A 22,732-nucleotide genomic window follows, 5' to 3' on the forward strand; every position below is an offset into this window, starting at 1 on the left:
TAAGAACTGCTTTATTTCTAACATTTTAAGGAGGTCAACAGTTTGGAGAGATGATTAATTTCAATTTCTTACCATACCCAAATCATCATAGACTAAAAGCAGATTAGGTTTGTGTATACATGTATTTATGGTAATAAACTTTACTGATCGTAGCAGATATCCAATTGTTCTTAGGTTTAATGTTTACTTACAGTTTCCAGGTTTACAAAAAATGTTTTTGTGTCCTTCGATGAACGTCAACACCTGACCTAATGATAAACATGACACATGGTTTGAGAACAAATGCATGAATTAATTTAAGTTTCTTGAAAGGATTCAGAGTCTCCAACATCTCTTAGTGGAGTCCAAAGCCCACAGCGAGTCATCACTGCTTCATCCCTCGGCTCCTCCTGGGCTCCTCGTCCTTCAACACCTCAGGTTCCTCAGCAGGTTCTTCTTCTCCCTCTGTCCCAAACGAAGGTTCCTGTTTGTGGTCTGACCTTGTGTGGTCTGTTTTCTGCAGCTCACGGGGACTGCTGTCCAGTCGGAACAGAGTGGGGACCCGACCTAGGACAGGGTTGTTCTGCTGGAGGCCTGAGATCCACTGGTTGAGGGTAAACTGGTCTCCTTGACTGGTCATGCACATGGCAAAGACTGGACCCTCGTCCACTGGAGGGATGGACACACACACACACACACAGCACATAAGCATCACAGCAACAAAGAGTAGTCCTGATGGGAGGAGCACATGATTTGCGTTGATTGACAGAAATCTCAAAATGTAATTGTATTTGTTTTTGGACTGGGATCTAATATAATGCTTTCATCAAGTTTCTAACTTTATTTTCTTTGACAAAAGTTAGTTTTAAATATGTCTGGAAAGAAAAGTCAGCATCCTAAATTTGCCCCAATCCATAAACTGTGTTTACACTGATTTCAAAACACTAACGCTACAAATTTGAGGATCCGTTTATATGTTACATGGATCTTATGTGTTTTATTTATAAAATGTAACAAATAAGGACATTCTCAGTCTTGACAGATCGTCATCTCTTACAGTCTTCCACATCAAAGCTCTGGTCATCCCCAAGATCACAGTCCAGGTCCAGGTCTAGGTCTAGCTGCAGGGGATAGTCCAGGCACCGCTCTGGGTCGTAGGGTTCCTCAGTCTGTGGACACAATTCAATTATTCCCCCTGCTTTCTGAAACATTTAGCCAACACTAATACATGTCCCCTCAATTATTTTACTGATCAAATATAAACATATGGATCATTCCATGGCTGAGTGGTAAATATTAGTGCAATAATAATATTAATACTAATTAATTGCACATCTGACCATAATTGATTGCAATTAATCACATCATGTGGGTTAGTAAACAACACACTGAAATAGTGTTTATTCAGAAACAGTTCCATTCATTAAGGGGAAATGTGTAATAAATGCATTTGCTTTCAAAAAGAATCTGAACGAATGAGAGAATAAAGTATAATTTTAAACATTCAAATGCATTTCTCTTTTACATTCAGCTGCTGAGGCAAAGCAGTCTGTGCACTTTACTGCAGGAAAAAGCAGCTCTCTTTTTCAAACTATTCATAATAACATATAAATATATAATATAATAAATAATAATTACAGTATTGTACTAATATACCTGTGTAAATAATATAGCCAGTGTGGAAGTAGATGTACTCACAGTCAAAGCACACACTGCTTTTGGCTTAGTGGTAATGCTGCTATCTACACTGAACAAAAATATACAGTAAATTGTTTTTTGCTCCCATTTTTCATCAGCTGAACTCAAAAATCTAAAACATTTTCTTTATGCACAAATGTATTGTGGCCTCCCTGAGGCACACCTGTGCAATAATCATGCTGCCTAACCAGCATCTGGATATGCCACACCTGTGAGGTGGGATGGACTATGTCTGCAAAAGAGAAATGTTCACTAATACAGATTTACACACATTTGTGAACAAAATAAGTATTTAGTGTATATAGAAAATGTTTTAGATCTTTAAGTTCAGCTCACGAAAGATGGGAGAAAAAAACGTGTTTACATCTTTATTTAGTGTCATTTGTAAAATGCTAATACTTTTTGCATTTACTGTAAACTGCAATATCTCTGTCAATATCTAGGGCTGCTTTTACCAGCCTCACCCCCAATTTCCACTATATCCAAAACTGAAACTGCTCACAAACTGCTGCGGAACCGCAACGCAGCTGATAAGGTTCCATTTAAGTCAATGTACCAATTTCCACCACATGCGAATCTGCTCTCGCACAGCTCCGTAACTGCTGAGTCATGCTGGAGCCCTTTGCAGCAGTCACGCAGCACTTCTATTTTTGCCAGATGCTGATGCTGCATCAATTTGACAAAGATAAGCCAGTGCGGGACAGGAAGTAGTGTATAGACAATAAATTATCAGGATTATTTTCAAAATAAAATAGTTAGTGTTCAAGGCGGATCATAATTCCATCCAATGACAGAGGTTACCCCTGGTAGAAGAAAACACTGACTTTACGGGGCCTCGAGCGGGCCCATTTTGGACTCTAGCCAAAAACCTAGCACATATTTGGACCCGGGAGGACCAGACTTTTCTGCCAATAGTTTATTTCATATTTTTCCTGCAGCTACAGCCACTATTTGCAGCTTAAAATGTTGCTACAATCTTCCTGTTTCTTAAAATTATACTTTTATTGGGAATGGTTAGTATTCGTCCCTTACTAAGTAGGACTTTTACCCTGAGACTTCTGTGTAGTTCAGTGTGATCAGAACCTGCTTTTACCTTCCCTTGAGCAATCAAGTGGTACCTGTTTAGAATCTTGCCCTGCACATTGTCTGTAAATTTGACTCTAAATAAATGTTAATTTCTGAGTGCCTGCTAAATAAGTGAACATAATGCTGTGAGTACTGCCTATAAATATCTAAGGTGTGTATTAACTTGTGTTTATTGACAATAAATACATACAGTCGAAGGAGTTGGCATTTATTTTTCACAGTCCCACTTGCGTTGTCGTGGGAATGCATTTGTTTCTAGTTAAAGTCCCTATTTCAAAGTAATTTATTCTTTCTTTTTTATCTTATAATATCTTTCCTTCATTCGTCTTGTGACAAATGAAGAATTTGAACGTAGAGGAAAGGCTAAAAGAATAGACTTCTACCTTGAGTTCAGGCGGCAAAGGCTCAGCTCGGAGGATGTAGTAGTGCACACATTTCCTCTTTAGCCACAGTGGGAAGGGCCCCTCCACAAACACGGGCCTGTCCACTGAATGCTTCTCCAGCAGCTCCATCTGGCTGGGACTCTGGATGCCTGAGGTCAAAACACAACAAAGAAGCACTCAATGTGAGCAACAGAGTGGACGACACCTCTGCAGCTGCAGGAAGCTGTGAACACGTGTGTTCGTACCCACGATGTGTGGGACTACGACCTCCTCGCCGCTCTCGGTCACGTCTGTGCAGGGCAGCTGAGGAAACACAAAGCAGCTCGTGAAGCAACTACCATTGTCTCCAAACCTTTCTGTTTTTCCTGCGCTGATCCACAGCTGTACCTGGTAGACGGTGACCTGAGCATCCAGGTCATTGGCGATGCGGGTGAGACTGAGACGAGCCAGGTCCACGGGGTCCTCAGGGAGCTGCTCGGGGACGGGAAAGGGGTTGATATTCTTGAACTTGGGAAACCAGTACATGATGCGCTGGTACTTCCTTATAGGGTGACTCTTGTCTCCAAAGGTCTGCACCAGCAGGACTTTGGTCTCAACGTTGGGCATGATACCTGAAGGCAGCGATCAAAGGGTAACATGCACACAAAAAGGATTCAAATCCAAGTGAGCATGTGATTACTCACCATAGTTCTCCATCTGCTCCAGCACCTGCACGCCACACTCCTGCTGACGAGGGTAGTGGTTGAACATCCGTTGGATGAAGTTTCTGGGCACAAACACTTCTTTGGGAAAGACATCCAGCAGCTTGTTGTAGACGCTGAGGTCCCTCTCCACACCAAACTCAGGCATCTTCTTAAGAGCAGCGTAGATGAACTCCACGTGGCCTCGCCTTCGTACGTCCTGCCTAGTGAACACCTCAATCACTTTGTTAAACGTGGCCTTGGTTTTTGTCTCTCTGGCCACCTGCTCAAACAGGTCATCACGGGAAGCAGGAGACCAGTCCTTCTCCTTGTCCTCATTATTAAAGTGTGTGGGGACGGGTCGGCTCTTTGCAGATGCAGGGCTGCCATGGAAACCACTCCTCAACTACAAGAGACAGTGAATACAAAGTATCAACAACCACTGTTGCTACTAACATAATTGTCATTCCATGTCATTTGAACTCATTTTCAGGACATCTCATGCACTTTGGTCTAAAAAAAAAAAAATCTCACATATTTGCCAATTGTTCCTTAATAATTCAATTTGCACACTTTCAAATTTTTTGTTTGACCAAAAGAATAATTTTTTGAGATATGGACAATTTAGGGGTGATTTTTTGCGTTCTTTTTTTCTTCCAATACCAAAGAAACTACATAACATAGGAAACTGAAATTTGGTATAGTCATACAGCTCCACCTACTTTCTCAGAATATACAAAAACATCTGCTATACATCCTATCTAGTGGACATGCCAGCCCATCAAAATCAATAAAAAGTTTGTCGGGGTTTGGGGCAGGAACATGTGGGTTATTTAGGTTGCCATGGTCAATGCACACAAGTGGTGAATCAGGGAGAAGCAAACATTCTTGTGAATGGGTTCTCTGTATTCAGTTTTACCGGTCATTAAAGTGGCACATTTTACATGTTTATTTCCTGGATTAAAGAGCAAACACACACGCACGCACGCACGCACGCACGCTCTGCTCTGTGTCCTGTGTACCTGGATGTGTGTGTGGTGCGTTCACGGACTGTTGGAGAAAGAGATGACGCACACCCTAAAAATGTCCAACATTAGAGAGTTTTCAGTGTCACATGGTGGACTGTCAAACAGCCTCAGGAGAACAACACTGTATATATGAACAATCTGAGGAGTTCTTCATAAACACATCATCCCCTGAGGCTGATACAGTAAGACATCGTGGCTGGATTGATTTAATAGACGACTGGGATTTAATTTAAAGTTGAAAGTGACTAAATATACATTAGATGTAGCCATAGCCCCTGGGACTATGGGTGTAATGTGCCTTGTGTGTTTTCACTGTGTCAGGATGGCTGAGTGGTCTAAGGCGCCGCACTGAGGGATTCTTCCTTCCGCCGCCGTGGGTTCGGATCCCATTTCTGACATATACATTTTTTTCATTTTAACATATTGAACACGGCAAATTCCACCTTTAAAAATACATATACAACAAAAATAAACATGTTAGGGTGTTTCCTGGTTTAGGGTTAAAATAAAAGGGTTAGCAGGGTAGCTAAAACTAAATATGAGCTAAAATACAACTGACGGAACTTGAAGTCACGTGGTGCACCTATAAAATCTCAGTTATTAATCTAACAGAACGTGTAACTGTGTCCCATCCTGCTGCTCTATAGGAAGGTAAACTCTCTGTCACATTTTACAATGTATTTACACCAGTTCTTAGTTGTTGTTTTTTCACCGGAACGTCTTCATTCATCATCTCTGTTCTGAGTTATTTCCGGGTTTGTTGCCGTTGTCAAGATACTTGACCGGTATGAACCTATCATGTGACCTAAACTGGCCAATGAGGGGCGCTGCGTATGCATAGAGTGACAGGCTATGGATATGACCTTTAATGTTTAGGATGTGGAGGTTTTAAAGTTTAATAAAGATTATTTATTTATTATTACAGTAGTATTAGGCAATATAAATAGGCATTTTAACGAAAAAAAAAAACATACACAGATTAACATTAAATAAATAAATACATGAATATTTTATTTTATATATATTCCATAGGTTGCATTTTTTGTAGAGATTTCTGTATATTGAAGTGGTTCCCAAACTGGGGTACATGAACCCCTAGGGATAATTGAACATATTTCGGGAGGTACACAGAAACGTTTTCCTCATCCATCAATAATCATTTGTTTTAAAACTCTTTAAAATACACCAAAAGGTGAAATTCACATTTTAAAGCGAGCAAAACATCAGAAATAAATGAATAAAAAAGGCCTAAATTGAAGGTTAATGTTGGACCCTGATGATGACCCTGTAGACACAAATACATTATATATAACATGAGCTAATGGGTACATGGGGCAATAATGTTTGGAAAACACTGTTCTATGTCAAAATGTTTCTATTTGTGAGGATTGTGTTCACGGTCCTGTGGGTGTCTCTTATTTTCTGGAAACCCTGTGTGCTTCTCACCTGCACACTGACAGCAGCAGCACAGCCCCGGGTAACAGGACTCAAGCAGCGGATCATCTTCCACCATCAGCCCGATGTCAGCACACACACCGACACCACATAAACACGGCCATTCCTACTAACAGTCTGTCTGACGACCTGTTCTCCTTCACTTAACACTCCCCTTGGAAGCATCCATGTTGTAAAGCCCCGAGAACATTCTGGTCCGACACGTAAATCCTTCCCCAAAAGACGGAAACACTTTGTCATACTAGGTTTCCGCAAGCGGCAACTTACCCTTTTATTTTGATTTTTTTAAAGTTATTAATTGACTTTCCTGGTGTATATTATGGAATTGGACATTATTGTTTCCGTTGTATTGGAAACATTTTATTTTATTTTATTGTTATGTCTTAAACAACAAACAACCAAAGACTGTGTTTAATTGTACTTCAACCGACAATAATCTGTATCTTCTGTAAAACAAAATCCAATTTCGTGTAAAGACGTGTAATTGGTATTTTAGAAAGGAAACTAAGAATTATATCTGATAAAAGATGTGCTGTGTACTATTAACACCACAACCGGAAGTTTGTCACGAGTTAAAAGGGTCACCAGTTGACCCGGAACAGCCTAATAAAAAATAAAATAAAAAACGAAATCTGAAATTTTGCATTATTGAGAAAAGAAAACTACTTACGTTTTCCCCCCCAGGTTTTATTCAAAAGGCTTGACACTGTTTATTATCATACATTTGATCATCCAAGTGCTAAGTTAAAATAAATTCCCCCCAAAAAACTATAGGCTAAAGAAAAAGAAGAAGGAAGTAAACTGTTTAAACTTTTTTTTTTTTTTTTTTTTAATAATCAATGATTTAGCCCATAGACTGGGATCTGCTAGAGCAGTGGTTCTCAACTGGTCTCACCCGGGGACCCATATTTTGCCACTGTCATTAAATCCTGACCCACTATTTAAGTATTCAACCAACCAAATTTAGCTTTTTTTTTGTTGAAAACACACACATATATAATCTTTTTAAAAACATAAATTTTCCTTTGCAACATGCATTTCACAACATGCCTGTCAAAATAAAAGTTTATTTCAAAATAAAAGACAAGTCCAACATGAGACATTAAGCATTTGTTTATTTTTGACCAGCTGTCCCAGACCCACCCATTACAGGTGCGCAAGCAACTTTTGGGTCCCGACCCACCAGTTGAGAAACGCGGTGCTAGAGCCTTTCCAAGGTGATATTGGTAACCTTAAAAATACTTCTAATCAGCTAATGAAACATTATGCCTGAGCTTTTTTCCTAAAGTGGTTCATTATAATGAACTCAAATTTAACAAAATAATTTCTGATTCATTTGAACTTTTCATAATTTTTGTCATTTGCCTTTGTTTTAATTTGGTATACCATTCAGAAAAGTAGGTGATCTAGTCTCTGCTGAGACACATTATGTGGCATTGGTTTCCAAAGCTGGAGGGTTGCATCAGGCCGGGGACTGGGCTTCGGCACGAGATAGTTTAGCCAATTCAAATATGCAGATCATGTATGAGAGAAATGTGACAACATTAAGGTGTGCTGTCAGTGTGACAGAGGATTTTTCAGTGAATGTGGAATAGACCAGGCCCACATTTCAGATACACATGCATGGGATATTGTCTGTGAATGGTTTTTCATCTTTGGTGGTTGGTTTGGCAGTGGGATTAGAAGTGTTACATTTGCTGTTAGTTTGTGTATTATGAGTTATTTGGTGTATTTTTTGTTGTGTATTTTTTCACATTGTTGTTGTAGTTTTGTTGTCATTTTGAGTATTTCTGTTGTACTGTTTGTACAGTGGGGAAAATAAGTATTTGATACACTGCCAATTTTGCAAGTTTTCCCACTTCCAAAGATTGGAAAGGTCAGTAATTTTCATTGTAGGTACAATTCACCTGTGAGAGATAGAATCTACACTAAACAAAAATATAAAAGCAACACTTTTGTTTTTGCTCCAATTTTTCACGAGCTGAACTCAAAGATCTAAAACATTTTCTATACACACAAAATACCTATTTCTCACAAATATTGTTCACAAATCTGTCTAAAACTGTTAATGAGCACTTCTCCTTTGCAGAGATAATCCATCCCACCTCAAGGTGTGGTATATCCAGATTCTGATTAGGCAGCATGGTTATTGCACAGGTGTGCCTTAGGCTAACCACAATAAAAGGCCACTCTATAAATGTTCAGGAGAAGTGTTGCACTGGCTGAGGCAACTGGTGGTCACACCAGATACTGATACTGACTGGTTTTCTGACCACAGTCGGTGGTGTTAAGCATGCCTTGTGATCGACAGGTGCTGACCTGTCCACTTTGTATAATTTCTTAACATTTAGTTTTACGCTTGGCGACCAATTTAACATTTAGATTTACATTTAACATTTAGGTTTAAATTTACATTTAACATTTACATTTAGATTTATTTTTTATGTTTACACATTTTTAACAATGGTAAATAACATGCTGTTTTACATGAATTTCTGTCTCAAATTAAAGAACAATTAGATAAATGTTAGGAAAGTGAGCTATTGTTCAAAATGTCTGCTATGAATGTTCAAAATCCAGCACCCCATTCAGAGAAATAGGTAAGCAGCTGTTTTTCGGAGTCATTTTATGTATATTTTGAGTCATTTCGTGCGTTTATTGTGGCCCCTGTATGTCTCCGTTATCGCCACCCAGACTTCAGCATGTAGTTCAAGTTATTTACCGCATGGTGGCGGCAAAGCCTTTCTAATCCCATAACCCATGACTGCCACGGGCGGTTTACATTAACATGGTGTTTTTCAGCAAATTCTAACCAAGCGTGACAGTTAACATGTGAACACACGATAAGAAAAAAAGATTATCAATCTTAATTTCCTGTTTAAATAAAAGTAAAGAGTGGTAAACTGTGGTTTTATACGACCTGAGCAGTAGTTGTTATTTTCAATCATCCGTTTTTAATGGCAAACACTTGATTGTTCAGAGCTGGTTGGACTAGATATTATTAATGATCATAGAGTGGTCACAGGCTGCCCGTTATGGCAGTGGTTCTCAACCTTTTTATCATGTGACCCCCAAAATAAAAGGTACCAGGGACCCCTACTGTACCTGGAGGTGGTTGAACACAGACGTGAACATTGAAGACAGGAGACAGGGGGAGTAAAGATTTTTGGGGCCCATTCATAAAGTCAGTAAAATGATGGTTTATTGTTCTATGAATCTGTGATGATCACATTTATTGATTTATCTGAGTAATATCCACTGTTATCCAGGAAGTTTGGTATTATTTGTGCTAAGGGCGAGAACCTCTGGATACCTCACGATACTATACGCAATGCACAGCTCACGATAATGATTATCTCACAATATGACGATACTGTGACGATCGATATATTGGTCAGAAATCAATCTACGATAATCTGACATAACAAGAAAAAAAAAGATTAAGTGACAAAATACAATTTTTTTTTATATCTCAGAAAGACAATAAATTGAAAAAGTGTCCTATGAACAGTGACACTATTTTAGTGCAACATTCCTGTAAATAAGTGTCAACATATCAATGTAAACAAATAAGTATCTCTAATAGTGCTTTCTGTAAACAAAAAAATGGGGTCTTTCTTACCAGTGACATCATTATAGTGCAATATTCCAGTAAACAATATATTGGTTCCTTCAACAAACAGTGACAAAATTTCTGTGAAGACCTACCTGCACATTTTAGTGAAAAAGCAGAAAAGGTTTTGAAAAAAATAGAAAAATAAAAAAATCGATACTTAGCGTGAGCATATTGATAATCGATCGTGCGGAAAAATATCGCGATATATATCGCCGTATCGAGATATCATCACACTCCTTATTTGCCATAGTATATATAGTCACTTTGAAGATGTAAATAATTGTTTTAATCAGAAATAAAATGTGTTAAAAGTGACAAAAATTAGTGGAAAAGGTGGTGAAATGGGGTTTGAAAAAAAAATTGATAAAAGTTGAAAATTAGAGAGGCCAAAAACAGACAGAAAATGTGGTGATAAGGGTTCAAGTGTCAGTATTAGCTTAAAAGTGGCAGAAAAAAGTAAGAACAATAAGTTTAAACTGGCAAATAATGGACATGACAAATCGTAAATGTGCAATGGCAAAAACAAGCATGAAATATGGTGAAAAGAGTGGCAATAATGGGTCAACATACGCAAAATGAGTCGGTAAAAGTGGTGGAAAGGGTTTATAAGTGCTGAAAATGTCTTGAAAGTGGAAACACAAATGTATAAAAAATGTGTTCAAATTTGATGGAGAAGTAATGGGAGTAATGGTAAAATGCATTAAAAGGAGAAAAAAATATGGCAAGAAAAAGTAATGAAAATAGGTTAAAATATGACAAGTTTGGTGTAGTTGCCGACAAAGGGTAAAAAGAAGCAAAAAATATTCCGTTTTTTAAATGCATCTGGCGACCCCCTCCCAATGTCTCACGACCCCAAATGGGGTCCCGACTCCAAGGTTGAGAACCCCTGCGTTATGGGACTCTCGCTTATTAGCGTCAGTGAACTTCCTATAACTGTCTGAAGTTGACATTTTTCAGCGGATTTCCTCCATATAAGTGTGGTAACTTGATGTCAGCCAGCAGCTCCAGGCTGACTGAGGCAGCCTGCGGAGAAGCTGCGGCGGGGTTTGGGCTCACTGAAGGCGGCGTGTGACAGCGTGTGGCACTCCCTGTGAGCATGGGACACTCACCTTAGTGCACACAGTGTGTGTGTGTGTGTGTGAGTGTGTGTGTGGGGTGCCCACTGCCTCAGACCCGGGCTATGGACTTCACTACCCACAGTTTGGGTAAGTAGAAAGAAGTTTGGTGTTAAGGAAGCTTGTGTGAGAGGCAGTTGTACAGTACAATGACGATGCTGGTTGTCGTTATTAGTGCTTTTTGCTGTACTGCACCATACACATTGTGTGAAACTAATAATGGTAGACTTATGCAGCGGATATTCCTACGTCTCCGTAGACTGTGCGTTGGTTTGGCAGCTGTTGTTGTTGTTGTTGTTTTTCTGCTTGTTTATGCATTCCTGTGTGTTTCAATGGAGGACAGTGAGAATAACAGGCGGGAGTCGATCCTGCAACATGGAGACACAGAAATAAGCGTTGCTTGTGTTTTTTGAAAGTGCTTTTCAGGAAGTTTGAGTATAATGTCCTTTATCTAAGTCAGCGCTGTCAAACTCATTTAGTTCAGGGCTCAAATATGCAGCAGTTTGATCTGAAGTAAGCCACAGATTTTATGCAGGAAAACGAGTATGTAGCATTATTGTGCTCACTTTAATATGTATACATTAAATACAAAATATTTCAGAAACCGACAATATCCAAGCAATAAGTGACAGAAATCAGTCCCAACAGGATCTTCACTTTACATTTCCTAGATTTTGTGACCAGTTTCTATTAGAGGTCGACCGATACAGGATTTTCAAAAGCTGATGCTGATACCGATTAAAAAAAAAAAAAAAAAATTCAGCCGATGGCCGATATCTAAAGGCGATTTTGGAAGCCGATATTTGAGCACGATATACTTTTTTTTTTTTTTTAAAGCACACTGATTATGAAAGACAATTGAAACACACATATGGTATAAATGCATATATTAGAAATTAAATAAATACACCAATATAACTCTTAACATTTATTGAACTTACACAACCAAAAATAAAACAAAAAGTACAGGACGGGCAAGTAGCAGTAAAGCACAACAACAATATACAATGTACAAGTAGTCGGTTTAAACTAAATACCTGTTTTAGCTGTTTTAACCACTCATTCCTTCCCTCTGTTCACAGCCACTAACCACCTGTGCTCCTTTTTCTCCTGCCATAAACATAAACCACCAGTGAAAAAAGCTGGTGTGATTAGCGGCTAATGCTATCCTAGCTCAGTGCTACAGAGAGAACTTATACCTGCTACTACCACCTCCTCACTGATTCTCCTCCAAGCCAAATCCTTCCTAGTCCGGTCCTGGTTATAAAGGCCGTGTCATACAGCTCCAGGTGGTCACACACAGCTTCTACTCCATGGTTGAATCGGGTGAACAGACCGGTGACGTCATCATCAACAAAGACACTGATTGGCTTTTGTCATGCAAAACAGGCACAGGAGTTCAATATTTTCAACTCTTGCAAATGTGCGGATATGCGTAAAATCGGGAACGCGCTCGCACAGCCAACGCACTTGACATGCGGATCGGGCCGCACAGGAAAGATTTCGCATCTGGGACTCGTCTATCCAGTGACTTTGTATGTAATCTGGACGTACGGACATTTCGTGACGCAGCCGGTGTGAACGCAGCATAACACTGCCCTCGCTTTTTTATATCCTCCCTATAATAAAGTGTTTCTTACCCTTCCTACGGGAGGGCTGGTGATGGTAATGTTTTGGCCGATGGTGATCTTGAAAAAGTCCATATATCGGCCGGCCGATATGTCGGTCGATCTTTAGTTTCTATTTAAGTTAGGAAACTATTATGTCAAAGTTAGAGGAAAAAAGAAGGACTTTGTAAGAATTTTGAGTCTTTTTAACTGTTTAATGTTAAAATGACTGCAATCATGTGAAATAAGCATCGGGAAAACTGTGAGCTCCTGCAAATATTGTTGAGTTTCATTAACACACGTGTCAAACTAATGGAACAGGGGCCAAATCCAAATCCTTTGGAGCATCCAATTTGGCCTCACAGGAGATAGTAAAAATGACAGAGAAAAAAAGAATCATTGTGTAGATTTAATTCAACAATATTTGCACAGGCTCATTTTTCCCAGTGCTTATCTCGCATGATTGCAGTCTTGTTAAACAGTTGAAAAAACTCAAAATTCTTACAAACTACTTTAATTTTCCTTAAATTATTACATTTGCATAAATTAAATAGAAATTGGTCACAAAATCTAGAAAATTTAAAGTGGAAATCCTGTTGGGACTGATATCTGTCACTTGTTGCTTGGATATGTTGAATTTCCTCTTTTTCCCACCTAAAATCTGTGACCCACTTAAGCTCAAACTGGTCCGTATTTGGCCCCTGAACTAAAATGAGTTTGACAACCCTGCATTAACACAATGATTCATGTTTTCTCTGTGATTTTTACTTTCTCCTGCTGGCCGAATTTGGCCCCCGGGCCATGAGTTTGACACATATGATCTAAGTGATGCTGACACTGAAGGGTCCATGGATAGTTTACATGATTTTTGAAGGTTATTGTTATTTGGACCCTTATGCTTAATGATGAAAATTTAAAAAAAAAAAAAAAAAAGTGAAAGTAAATTTAAAATGGTACAAACACTGGAGTCTGCTTTCAATTCGAAATCTCCAGCTCAGCTTATAAACATCCCTAGGTCCACCCATCAAAGCTTCTACATCTGCATATCCTTGTCAAGGCTGTGAACTGGTGGATAAGCTTTACCACAACAATATATTCAAATGACCGCCAAGCAGTGCAGGTCATACACTCCGGATCGTGTTCATTCTGTTTGCCTTCAGAATGAAACAGCAAATACAAGCAGCACATTAAGCTTTATCAGAAAGATAGTTTGAGCTGTTGCACAATGCTGCTCATGTTGCACATCTGTAGGACCTGCTGTCCTACCTTATGTGCTGATGTAGTGTCTTTTAAACTGGTAGAGCAGCAGGGCACAGGGGAGCAGTAAACATCAGATGGAGATGTACACCAACATCTGTCGGTGACATACAGTATATAGTGCTTAGTCATGTTTCACAATGGAGGAAGTTACTTACCTGAAAATGTTTCATGTAGGTGCGTTGCAATCCCCTCCCACACACTCAGCTGACTAACATGCCCTTTATTATAGGGAGGATATAAAAATATTTTTATTTTTTTACTATCACCAGCCCTACCTAAGGAAGGGTAAGAAACACTTTATTATAGGGAGGATATAAAAAGAGAGGGCAGTGTTACACCTAAGTGAGGGGGAAGGGAACAGGGAGGAGAGACTCAAGGTAGGAAATGGAAAGTGTGGGGAAGAGTTGATTACCGTAATTTCCGGACTATAAAGCGCACTGTTTTATTGGCCGCATTACAATAATTTTGTAATTTCTTAAGAAAAATCCACACACACGCCACAGCATAACACCCTATTGGCTGATGAGGGTGCCCATCAGACAACTCGGCCAATCAGAACGGGCAGGTTGGCGGGCTGCTGTACTCAAGTTAGGTTTCACGGAAGTGTCCGTGTTTGTAAACTGATAAGTTTCCTTTACTACATGAAGTCTCCTCCTCACTGCCCCACGTCTACATATCAGTCCATTTACAGCTTGTTATGGTCACGTTTTACTGGAACCAGACTGATACACCGCTTTGTCCACTATTCTTACCATGAACTACTGCGGAACGATCACAGCGAGTCGGACTCTGAGTCAGAATACGTACGCGATCGCTTCTGAACAAATCCAACGTGGTGATTTGGTAACTTCATGCTGTTATGCTACTATTACAAACTGGCTGACTTTTACTGTATCCACACTGATGCTGCACCGGGCACTCTCTCTCTCTCTCTCTCTGTCTCTCTCTCTCTCTCTCTCTCTCCGTGTCGTTGCTGTGACGAGGCAGTGTGCATCATGACAGAATGAGTGATCAGAGTGGTTCAGTGTGAGCAAGAATCATTGTTTAAGCCGCAGGGTTCACAGTGTGAGAAAAAAGTAGCGGCTTATAATCTGGAAATTACGATATTTTAAAGTGAGAGAGAGATGTGATGATGTAGTTGTGCATATGGTGACAAGTGTGAAGCTTAGGTATAATGGTGGTAGCTGTGAACAGAGGGAAGGAGTGAGTGGTGTTACATAAAACTGGTATTTAGTTTAAACCGACTACTTGCACATTGTATATTGTTGTCGTGCTTTACTGCTACTTACCTGTCCTGTACTTTTTGTTTTACTTGGTTGTGTGCGGGCATATTTAAAGCTCAATAAATGCTAAGAGTTCTATTTAATTTAATTTAATTTCTAATATATACATTTATATCATATGAGTGTTTCAATTGTCTTTCATAAAAAAAAAGTATATCGGCTTCCAAAAATCGGATGAAATTTATTTTTAAAAAAAAAATCGGTATCACATGTCGGTCGACCTCTAATATAATCTACATTTTACTTGTAGCAAATTTATTATCACAAGCTTTTAAGTACATTTAGGAACTTGTTTTTTCAACCTGATTTCTGTGTTGGCCGCCTGCACCAACTCTTCTCATTCCATTTCCTTAGTGATAAAATTAAATATATTACGGCAAGTATCGACCACCAGTGTTACTGGGTTCTTATCAAACTGTAATCTAGAACCTTTCAAAGCCCAGATGGTTCGGCTTTAACTGGTGTGAACGCGGGTCAGCGCACTAAAAATCTCCAGACTTATGAACCGCACTGGTTTCAAAACCACAATGGTTGTAAAGCAGCATCAGGGACTGATTAATGTCACTAATCTGTTATTGGCTTTCCTCCTGATGCTGATCACCTTTAGGTGTCCAAGTGCATCTCTATGTGCCTAACAGTTCTTTGAGGTCCTCTGAGCACTACTTTCTGTGTTTCAAACTAAAGACCAAGTCTGTATCTTTGTGGTTATAGCTTCTAAATTGTAGAAAGATGTTCCATTGACCTGAATGTGATCCTTGAACAATCTTAGCCCAGATTCACACAGCAAATAAACCTAATTTACACTTCGAGCCAAGCCAGAGGACACCTTCAATAAATACTTAAAGTGTTAGACTAAAAAAATATTTCATGTGGTGTAGCAATCAACAGGAAGTTGCATCAGGTGATGGCACTGAGTCTATGGTGTTTTTCTTTTCCAGAATTTTGTAACAGCACTTCTTTTCAGAAATGCAGAGGGGGCGATTTATTCTGGCATCTGGAGGAAAACAGCCTCTCTGTGTCTGTTAAAAGCAATGTCCCAATGAGTGTGTACTTTGCAATATGCCACTAACAAGGTCTACATACATGACGGAAGAGTGTGGTTTGGTGTGTAGTTTTTGTGTTGGTGTATTCAAAATAACTGTTTCAACTTTGGAGACTTTACTGATCCGAACTTCCTCTGGGATGGCTTAGTTAGCCTCACCTTAGTTAGCTTTTCAGATTACGGCCTATGTTGGATCAAACTGCACCTGTTCTCCCGTTTGTGCTTGAGTGTTTTTGTTACGTGCATGCAGTTACGTTACCATCCGTGTCTCCCATCCTGACTAAGTAAGCTGTTCAAAAACATTATGTATGGACAATCTAAGCATCTATCTGCATTTCTATTAGGCTGTGCTACATTGAAGTTTGGAGCAGCCTACTACTTACGTAACTCAAAGAACTTTAATTCTGCCTAAAAATGAATTCACACATCTGCACTGCTCGCATTTACACTTGTGTGCATGGCAGGGTTTAAAACTCTCACTGTTGAATTCTTCTTCATTTATGTACATTGTCTTTTCATTCTCTGTGGGTGCAGAACCACGCTAAATCTTAGCTTCTCTCTCACTAACAATGAATTGCGCTGAAAGCAGGCTACACACATGCTACATGCTGCTCATGTTTACACTTGTGTTCATGGCAGGGTTTAACACACGTTAAAGCCGTTTCATTAATAATAATTTGCTAACGTTGTGTTCTCCTTCTCTCATCCTCAACAACTCCTGTGTGTTTACTTTTTAGGAGCCTGTGCATCGTGGTTGTTTTCTGGCATGAGACAATGAAGCTTCACAGAGTGAATTTACTACTGTTTTGTTGGCGTACGCACATACTTGTTTTGACTCAGTCATTATCTAGGACTCGTCTCTCTTAATGCTGTGCTTGTTTCCGACTTGCCTCCCATTGTCATGTTTCATATAAGCAATGAGCCGTTTGAGACGGGAAGCCAAAAATAAATTGGCAGTTAACAATGAAACATCGTGTCGGCGAATTTGGTAAATATGCACGACATGATAATGCGCTGATTAAAAGGACTTAGACATGTTGTAAGATAGCAATGTTGGATTCATTACAATAAGAGTCATGTAATGACGTCTTGGTTTAGCTTCCAATGTGTCATTATTCACACAGCCACATTGACAGCAGCAGAGGAGTGTGCAGCGCAGACTTGCTTCAGCACATTTCCAGTTAACCTTTAGAGAAACAACTTCCATCAACAGTTATGGTTTTATTGCCTTTCATAGCGAACACGGTCCTGTTGGATGTTTTAGTTTGCCTCAACTGGTTACAACATGGATGTGTGATGGCATGCAAACGTGAGCTCACCCCTGTACCATCGCTCTAGCTTTTTGTTGCTTGTTTTTAGAGGCTTTTGTTCCAGCAGACATTGAAGCTATTAGGAGCCATTCCACAAAGGCTTAAGGACTTAATCTATGTTTGCTTAAGAATCTAAATCATGAAACAAGAGTATGTGTAATTTTAAAGGGGACACATTTGTATTATTTTTGTAATGATCTATATCATATTTGTATATAATTTATACAGCATAGCCATGCATGCTGATCAATATTTGACTTAACTGGTGTATCGTAGTTTTGTATGAAGTAAAGATTGACAATGACTTGATATATTTGCAAAATGTTTTAGTGTCAATATTAAGTTTTTATGCAACAAGCAGTGGCTGAAATAACAGGTCATTTCTTTTATATCATTTTAAAAGAAGACAATTTTTTTTTTAAATAACAGCAAAGCATAACAACAGGTTACATGTATTCTGTTTTTTTATTTTGCAGAAAGGTTGTACTTGAATTAACTTAACAGTAGTATAACAAACTTAGCATCTGCATTGCTTCACTCCATGGAATTAAATTCAGAGGGTCCAGCTCTGATAGTGGGGTCTCCTAACCCTCTTCCCCTGGTCAGGGGTCTGTAACCTTTACTCTACAAGGAACCATTTAACCTCATCTCACCTGGATTAAAGTCCTCCTGGAGCCATAAATACCTTCTCAATGAAGACAATACAGTGTATTAAATTATATACAGTTAAAATTATATAGAATAATGTTTGATTTAATTTATATTGATCTTGTAAATGGAAACTTAAAAACAGTTTAAAATAAAATAAATTGACATCAAGAAATAAAACAGTATCTTACATCTTCAAATTCTTACACATCTCAGTTTATATGAACACGTTACAGTATATAAAGATGATTTTTTTTATAGTTCATGTATTTGAAAGGTAACAAAAAATAACTTGAATTTGATAACACATGATCATGTGATCAACACATGTTAATTGTTAATATCTTGCCACACATAAAACGTGCATATTTAACCATCACAAAGGTGGTTAAAATAATCTGTTCCCACACAATTAAAATCTCTATTTTCTTCCAGAATAGTGTTTTTATTGGTTTAGTTATCTTAACCAGGGATTTAAAACTTAAGCTTAGCCACAGGTGCAGGAAAGTTGATGGTCTGTAGATGTTGCAGGAGGTGAAGTAGAAGGTGCTGAGTCATTGTACAACATGATTTATTTTAGGTTAACAAATTGTTATCTTGATTTTATTTGTCATTAATCATTAATAGCCTCTGTAAAAATTAACTCCTTATTTCAATAGTCGTTTTTTTTTTTTTAAAGCTACAGGGAGCCATTGCAAAAGAGCCAAAGAGCCACATGAGGCCCCAGAGCCACAGGTTGCAGACCCCTGCTCTGGGAGAACCACAGCTGAACATCTGGCCTGGGATCATAGTCCATCAGTTCTGGTCCCTCCATGATGATTCTGATGAGCGTGTACGCTCTATCTATAATGTTCTTTTTTTTAATTATTGCTGCCCTCAGTGTGAGCGTGCACTCAGTGAAGGGCTCGTTATTCCTGGCTCCGTTCATAACGGACCATGCGCACTCCAAAGGAGCACATTGGTGTTTATACTCGGCACATTCACCGTTGCATTACACTCAGCCACGTTGTGTGAGCGCGGAGTGAGAGAGAGAAGTACACTCTGTGGGACGTGACAAAGCGCTCAGCCGCTCCGTATAAAATAACGTCACCCTATACGGACTCGCACGGATGCGACCAGATAAAATTTTCACTCGCACACACTGAAAAATTACTCGCATATGCGACCATTTTGGTCGCAGTCTTGAGTTCTGCCCCAAAAACATAGTTTTTGAGGTTTTTGATTTTCTAGAAAGGCGTTATACTTTTTTTTTTTTTTTTATTAAACCCTGTCCAAGTATCACAATTTAGTAACCAGAGGACAATCTAATGTTCCTGTAGGAATTAGTAGATAATCAGGTATTTAATTGTGTTTATTTATCTGCTAGTCCCTATTTTACTAAAACCTGCACTGTACTAACCAATGCCCCCTTAGATAATAGTAAGGAAAACAAGGAGGCATACCTGCCCTTGTGCCTCATGTAAAGAGGAACACAACCCTGAGCAAGCTAAGCTACAAATGAGCATTAATTACATTGATTCAGCCCTGTGTTGTAGCTTATATTTAATGGTTCAGTTCTTCTAATGAAGCCAAAAAATATTTTTTTGTAAGTTTGAAGTGCTGATAGTTTACTGTGTAAATGTTCTGCATTCGTATCCATACACAAGTGTAGCAATGACTTGATTTATGTAGCGCTTTATAGGGGTGTAACGATACACACAAATCACGGTTCGATACGTACCTCGGTTTTGAGGTCACGATTCGGTTCTATTTCGGTACAGTATGGAACAAAATGCAAAACATAAATGTTTGTTGTTTATTTGAAACTTTTGTAAACCAACAATGTATTTAACATTATACAGAATATGAAAATAAAGTTTAAAAAAATTAAAATAAAAAACTGTTGTAAAGTGCTGTCTGGTAATAATAATAATATTGTCAAAAAAAAAACATAAAACATTATAAAAAAAATAAGCTATTCACAGCTTGTTAACAGCTTTTATCCGCTGCTATAAAGACTCCGATGGCAGATGTTACAGCTTTGGCCAGATCTGAATTGCTAGGAAAAGGCTGCTTTAATGTCAAAGTCAGCTGCGTTTGCACTAAGGACGTTTTCTTTCTTAGCATGTTTATCGTGTTCCCGGAAACATACCCGATCTCAGCTGAACAATTTTGGCACACTGTCCGTTTTATCCACTGGTCTTTCTCCGTTGCAGTATTTCACCCGGAAGCCAAAGTGTTCCCAAGCAGGAGACTTTAGCGACAGGGGAGGGTCCTCCAGCTCTGGTTTCTCGCCGTTCCGAAAACTCACCCGTGCACAACCCTGTACCTGAACCGAACATCCTGTACCGAAACGGTTCAATACAAATACATGTATTGTTACACCCTTAGCGCTTTATAACCACTGAAGTAGTCCCAAAGCGTTCACAATATCACCTCATTCATCCATTCACACTCACATTCACACACCAATGGGACAGAGCTGCCATGTGCTAATCAACCATTGGGAGCAACGTAGGGTTCAGTGTCTTGCCCAAGGACACTTCGACACATAGACAGGAATCCTTTCTCCTAACAACCTTCAAGTGACATCAGAGTGGTTTAAAAGAGTTCTTGACCTAATGTGGGTTTGTACTTCGTAAAGCCCTTCAATTCCACCAGTAAAATATCTTGTAGCATTAATTACTCAAAGAGTAATTGATGTTAGCTCAAAGAAACAATCTCTACATTTACTTATTATCCTTCATTATCTCAGGATCAGTTATGTTGTTCCAGCCAGGGTAATGCTGAGACTCTTTGTATCAGAGTTTGCTGTGTCCAGAGCTGTTCAGACAGCTAAACACTATGTTGTCAGTGTGCTGAGACATTTCACCTTCATACTTGTCTTTGAAGTCTTCTGGAGCCAGCTGGAGGGCGGTGTTTACTTGAACCAGTGGGACATTGATGGATCAAGCCATACTCCTGGAGATTTCAGGGCTCCTGGACATCAATGACCACAGCTTAGTGTCCAGCCAGGAGCTGCTTCAGCAGCTCATATCTCACGTCAGAGCCCTGTAACTACGAGCTGAACCTGTAGAACAGCAGTTCTTTACTTCTGTAGCCAGGAGCAGCGTAAACCTATCTGCAGACTATCAAGCTTCGTCCACCGGCAGGGCAGTGCTGCTGCTCCAAAGCTTCAGAATGAACCAGGCAAACCTGCAGCACCTTCAGAGAGCCATGTTTTGCCACAAATTATATTCTGTGCTGGCGTTCTGCACCACAAGCCCTCTGGTAGCTTGTCTTTATGTAGCACTGAATTGCCCCTCAGGGATAATTAAAGTATTCTGAATCTGAATCCCATACAGTAATATATTGGTGGACACAACAGTAATTCACAACTCACGAGGAGACATTGCAAAAGACTGCTGTTGGAACATTTCAGGCTTTTATACAGGCTGGAAAGGAAGAGGCCACACTGAGGTTCAACAGAAATCTGCACTCAACTCATGCTATCTGCTGCTTTTACGTCTGATTGGGTCTATAGTGGAGAGAATTGTGTGCTTCTGTAGACTGCAGCTTTCCACAAAGACTCAACAAAGCTACCAGTTTGCCTGCCAGTGTGTCTGTGCTGCTGTCAGACAGCCAAGCTCCCGAAAGACCTGAAATGACCCGGCGTAGTCCACTAAATCCCAATGAAACAGAGAATGAGTTTCCTCAGATTTAGTAATCAAACACTGGCTTTGTTTCTTTTAGGATCATCGGATACTGATGGACTTTTCTCTGAATACTATCGGAGTGTCTTGTATTTACTTGTATTTCGTGTGATTCACTAGTAAAATATGTTTTGGATGAACGGATCAGATTCATTTACTCTCACACACACTGTGACTCATATCAGTATAAATGACCGACTTAACAGAAAGTCGATAGTGTCAAGTAAAAGGTATGAGAATCCCATGAAAAGTGTCTATGTAATGTAAGGTTTTGTGGTTCTCCTGAGGGAACCAGCTGCATATCCAGCCCCAATAACCCACATGACATCTTGATTACAACAGGGACTTGGTACACTAGCTTGGCCAAGCCCTCTCCTTTTGAAGGATTTCAGGAGAAAAGAACATATAATGGAGGTGCTTTAAGGGTCAATCGCAGAAGGAAAGAAAGTTTGATTCCCGAACACAAAAAACCACAGTAAGACCAGTACATAATTCCAACAATTTTAGGCAGTCACATTTAAGAGATTTGCATGAGTCTGAATGTTTTTTGTGCAGTTGCACTGAATTGTATGTCAATCAAGATTTTTGTTTTCATTGAGCGATTGCCAAACAACGGTGAGTCATCAACAGTGTGGGCTTGTAACTGAAAAATGAAAACAAGAAAAGCAGACACTGAGGCAAGCAGCAAAGCAGCTGCACATTGAGATGTGTACACTCCTATAGCTGTGACCAGGAGAGACCATTACCTGGGATATTTGGTAATGGATGCTTGTGGCGTGGTTTTCATTCAATATATAATATTGTATCAATACTGAATAGATAATAGTTTTAGAAGTTAAAGTAGTTTTATTACATCTTTAGCTAAAAATCT

At 39.3% G+C, this 22,732-nt stretch overlaps 2 protein-coding genes across 3 annotated transcripts in view; one reads left to right on the plus strand and one right to left on the minus strand.

Annotated features, from left to right (window-relative positions):
* Positions 1-122: 122 nt before the first annotated feature.
* ecsit (ECSIT signaling integrator) lies at positions 123-6,525 on the minus strand. Its single transcript, XM_028474188.1, has 7 exons — positions 6,301-6,525; positions 3,830-4,232; positions 3,534-3,757; positions 3,392-3,449; positions 3,147-3,295; positions 1,037-1,148; positions 123-648 (listed from the first exon to the last, which is right to left on the minus strand). Exons 1-7 carry the CDS (start codon positions 6,355-6,357, stop codon positions 365-367), a joined length of 1,287 nt encoding a protein of 428 aa, XP_028329989.1. The 5' UTR covers positions 6,358-6,525; the 3' UTR covers positions 123-364.
* A 4,300-nt stretch (positions 6,526-10,825) lies between these two features.
* eml3 (EMAP like 3) overlaps positions 10,826-22,732 on the plus strand; it is a 59,431-nt gene continuing 47,524 nt past the window's right edge. For both annotated transcript variants that reach the window (XM_028474409.1, XM_028474408.1), the window contains exon 1: positions 10,826-11,130. In XM_028474409.1, the coding sequence (XP_028330210.1) occupies positions 11,106-11,130 (25 nt within the window). In that variant the 5' untranslated portion in view covers positions 10,826-11,105. The remainder of the gene's footprint in view (positions 11,131-22,732) is intronic.

The sequence above is a fragment of the Gouania willdenowi genome, chromosome 18 (assembly GCF_900634775.1).
Source record: "Gouania willdenowi chromosome 18, fGouWil2.1, whole genome shotgun sequence".
NCBI classification, from domain to species: Eukaryota; Metazoa; Chordata; class Actinopteri; order Blenniiformes; family Gobiesocidae; genus Gouania; species Gouania willdenowi.

Coding starts and splice junctions, on each gene's coding strand:
- ecsit (XM_028474188.1), bottom strand. CDS start 6,357: ATGATCCGCTGCTTGAGTCCTGTTACCCGGGGCTGTGCTGCTGCTGTC. Junction 3,758..3,829: donor GGAGCAGATGGAGAACTATG/GTGAGTAATCAC, acceptor CGCTGCCTTCAG/GTATCATGCCCAACGTTGAG. Junction 3,450..3,533: donor CTCAGGTCACCGTCTACCAG/GTACAGCTGTGG, acceptor GTGTTTCCTCAG/CTGCCCTGCACAGACGTGAC.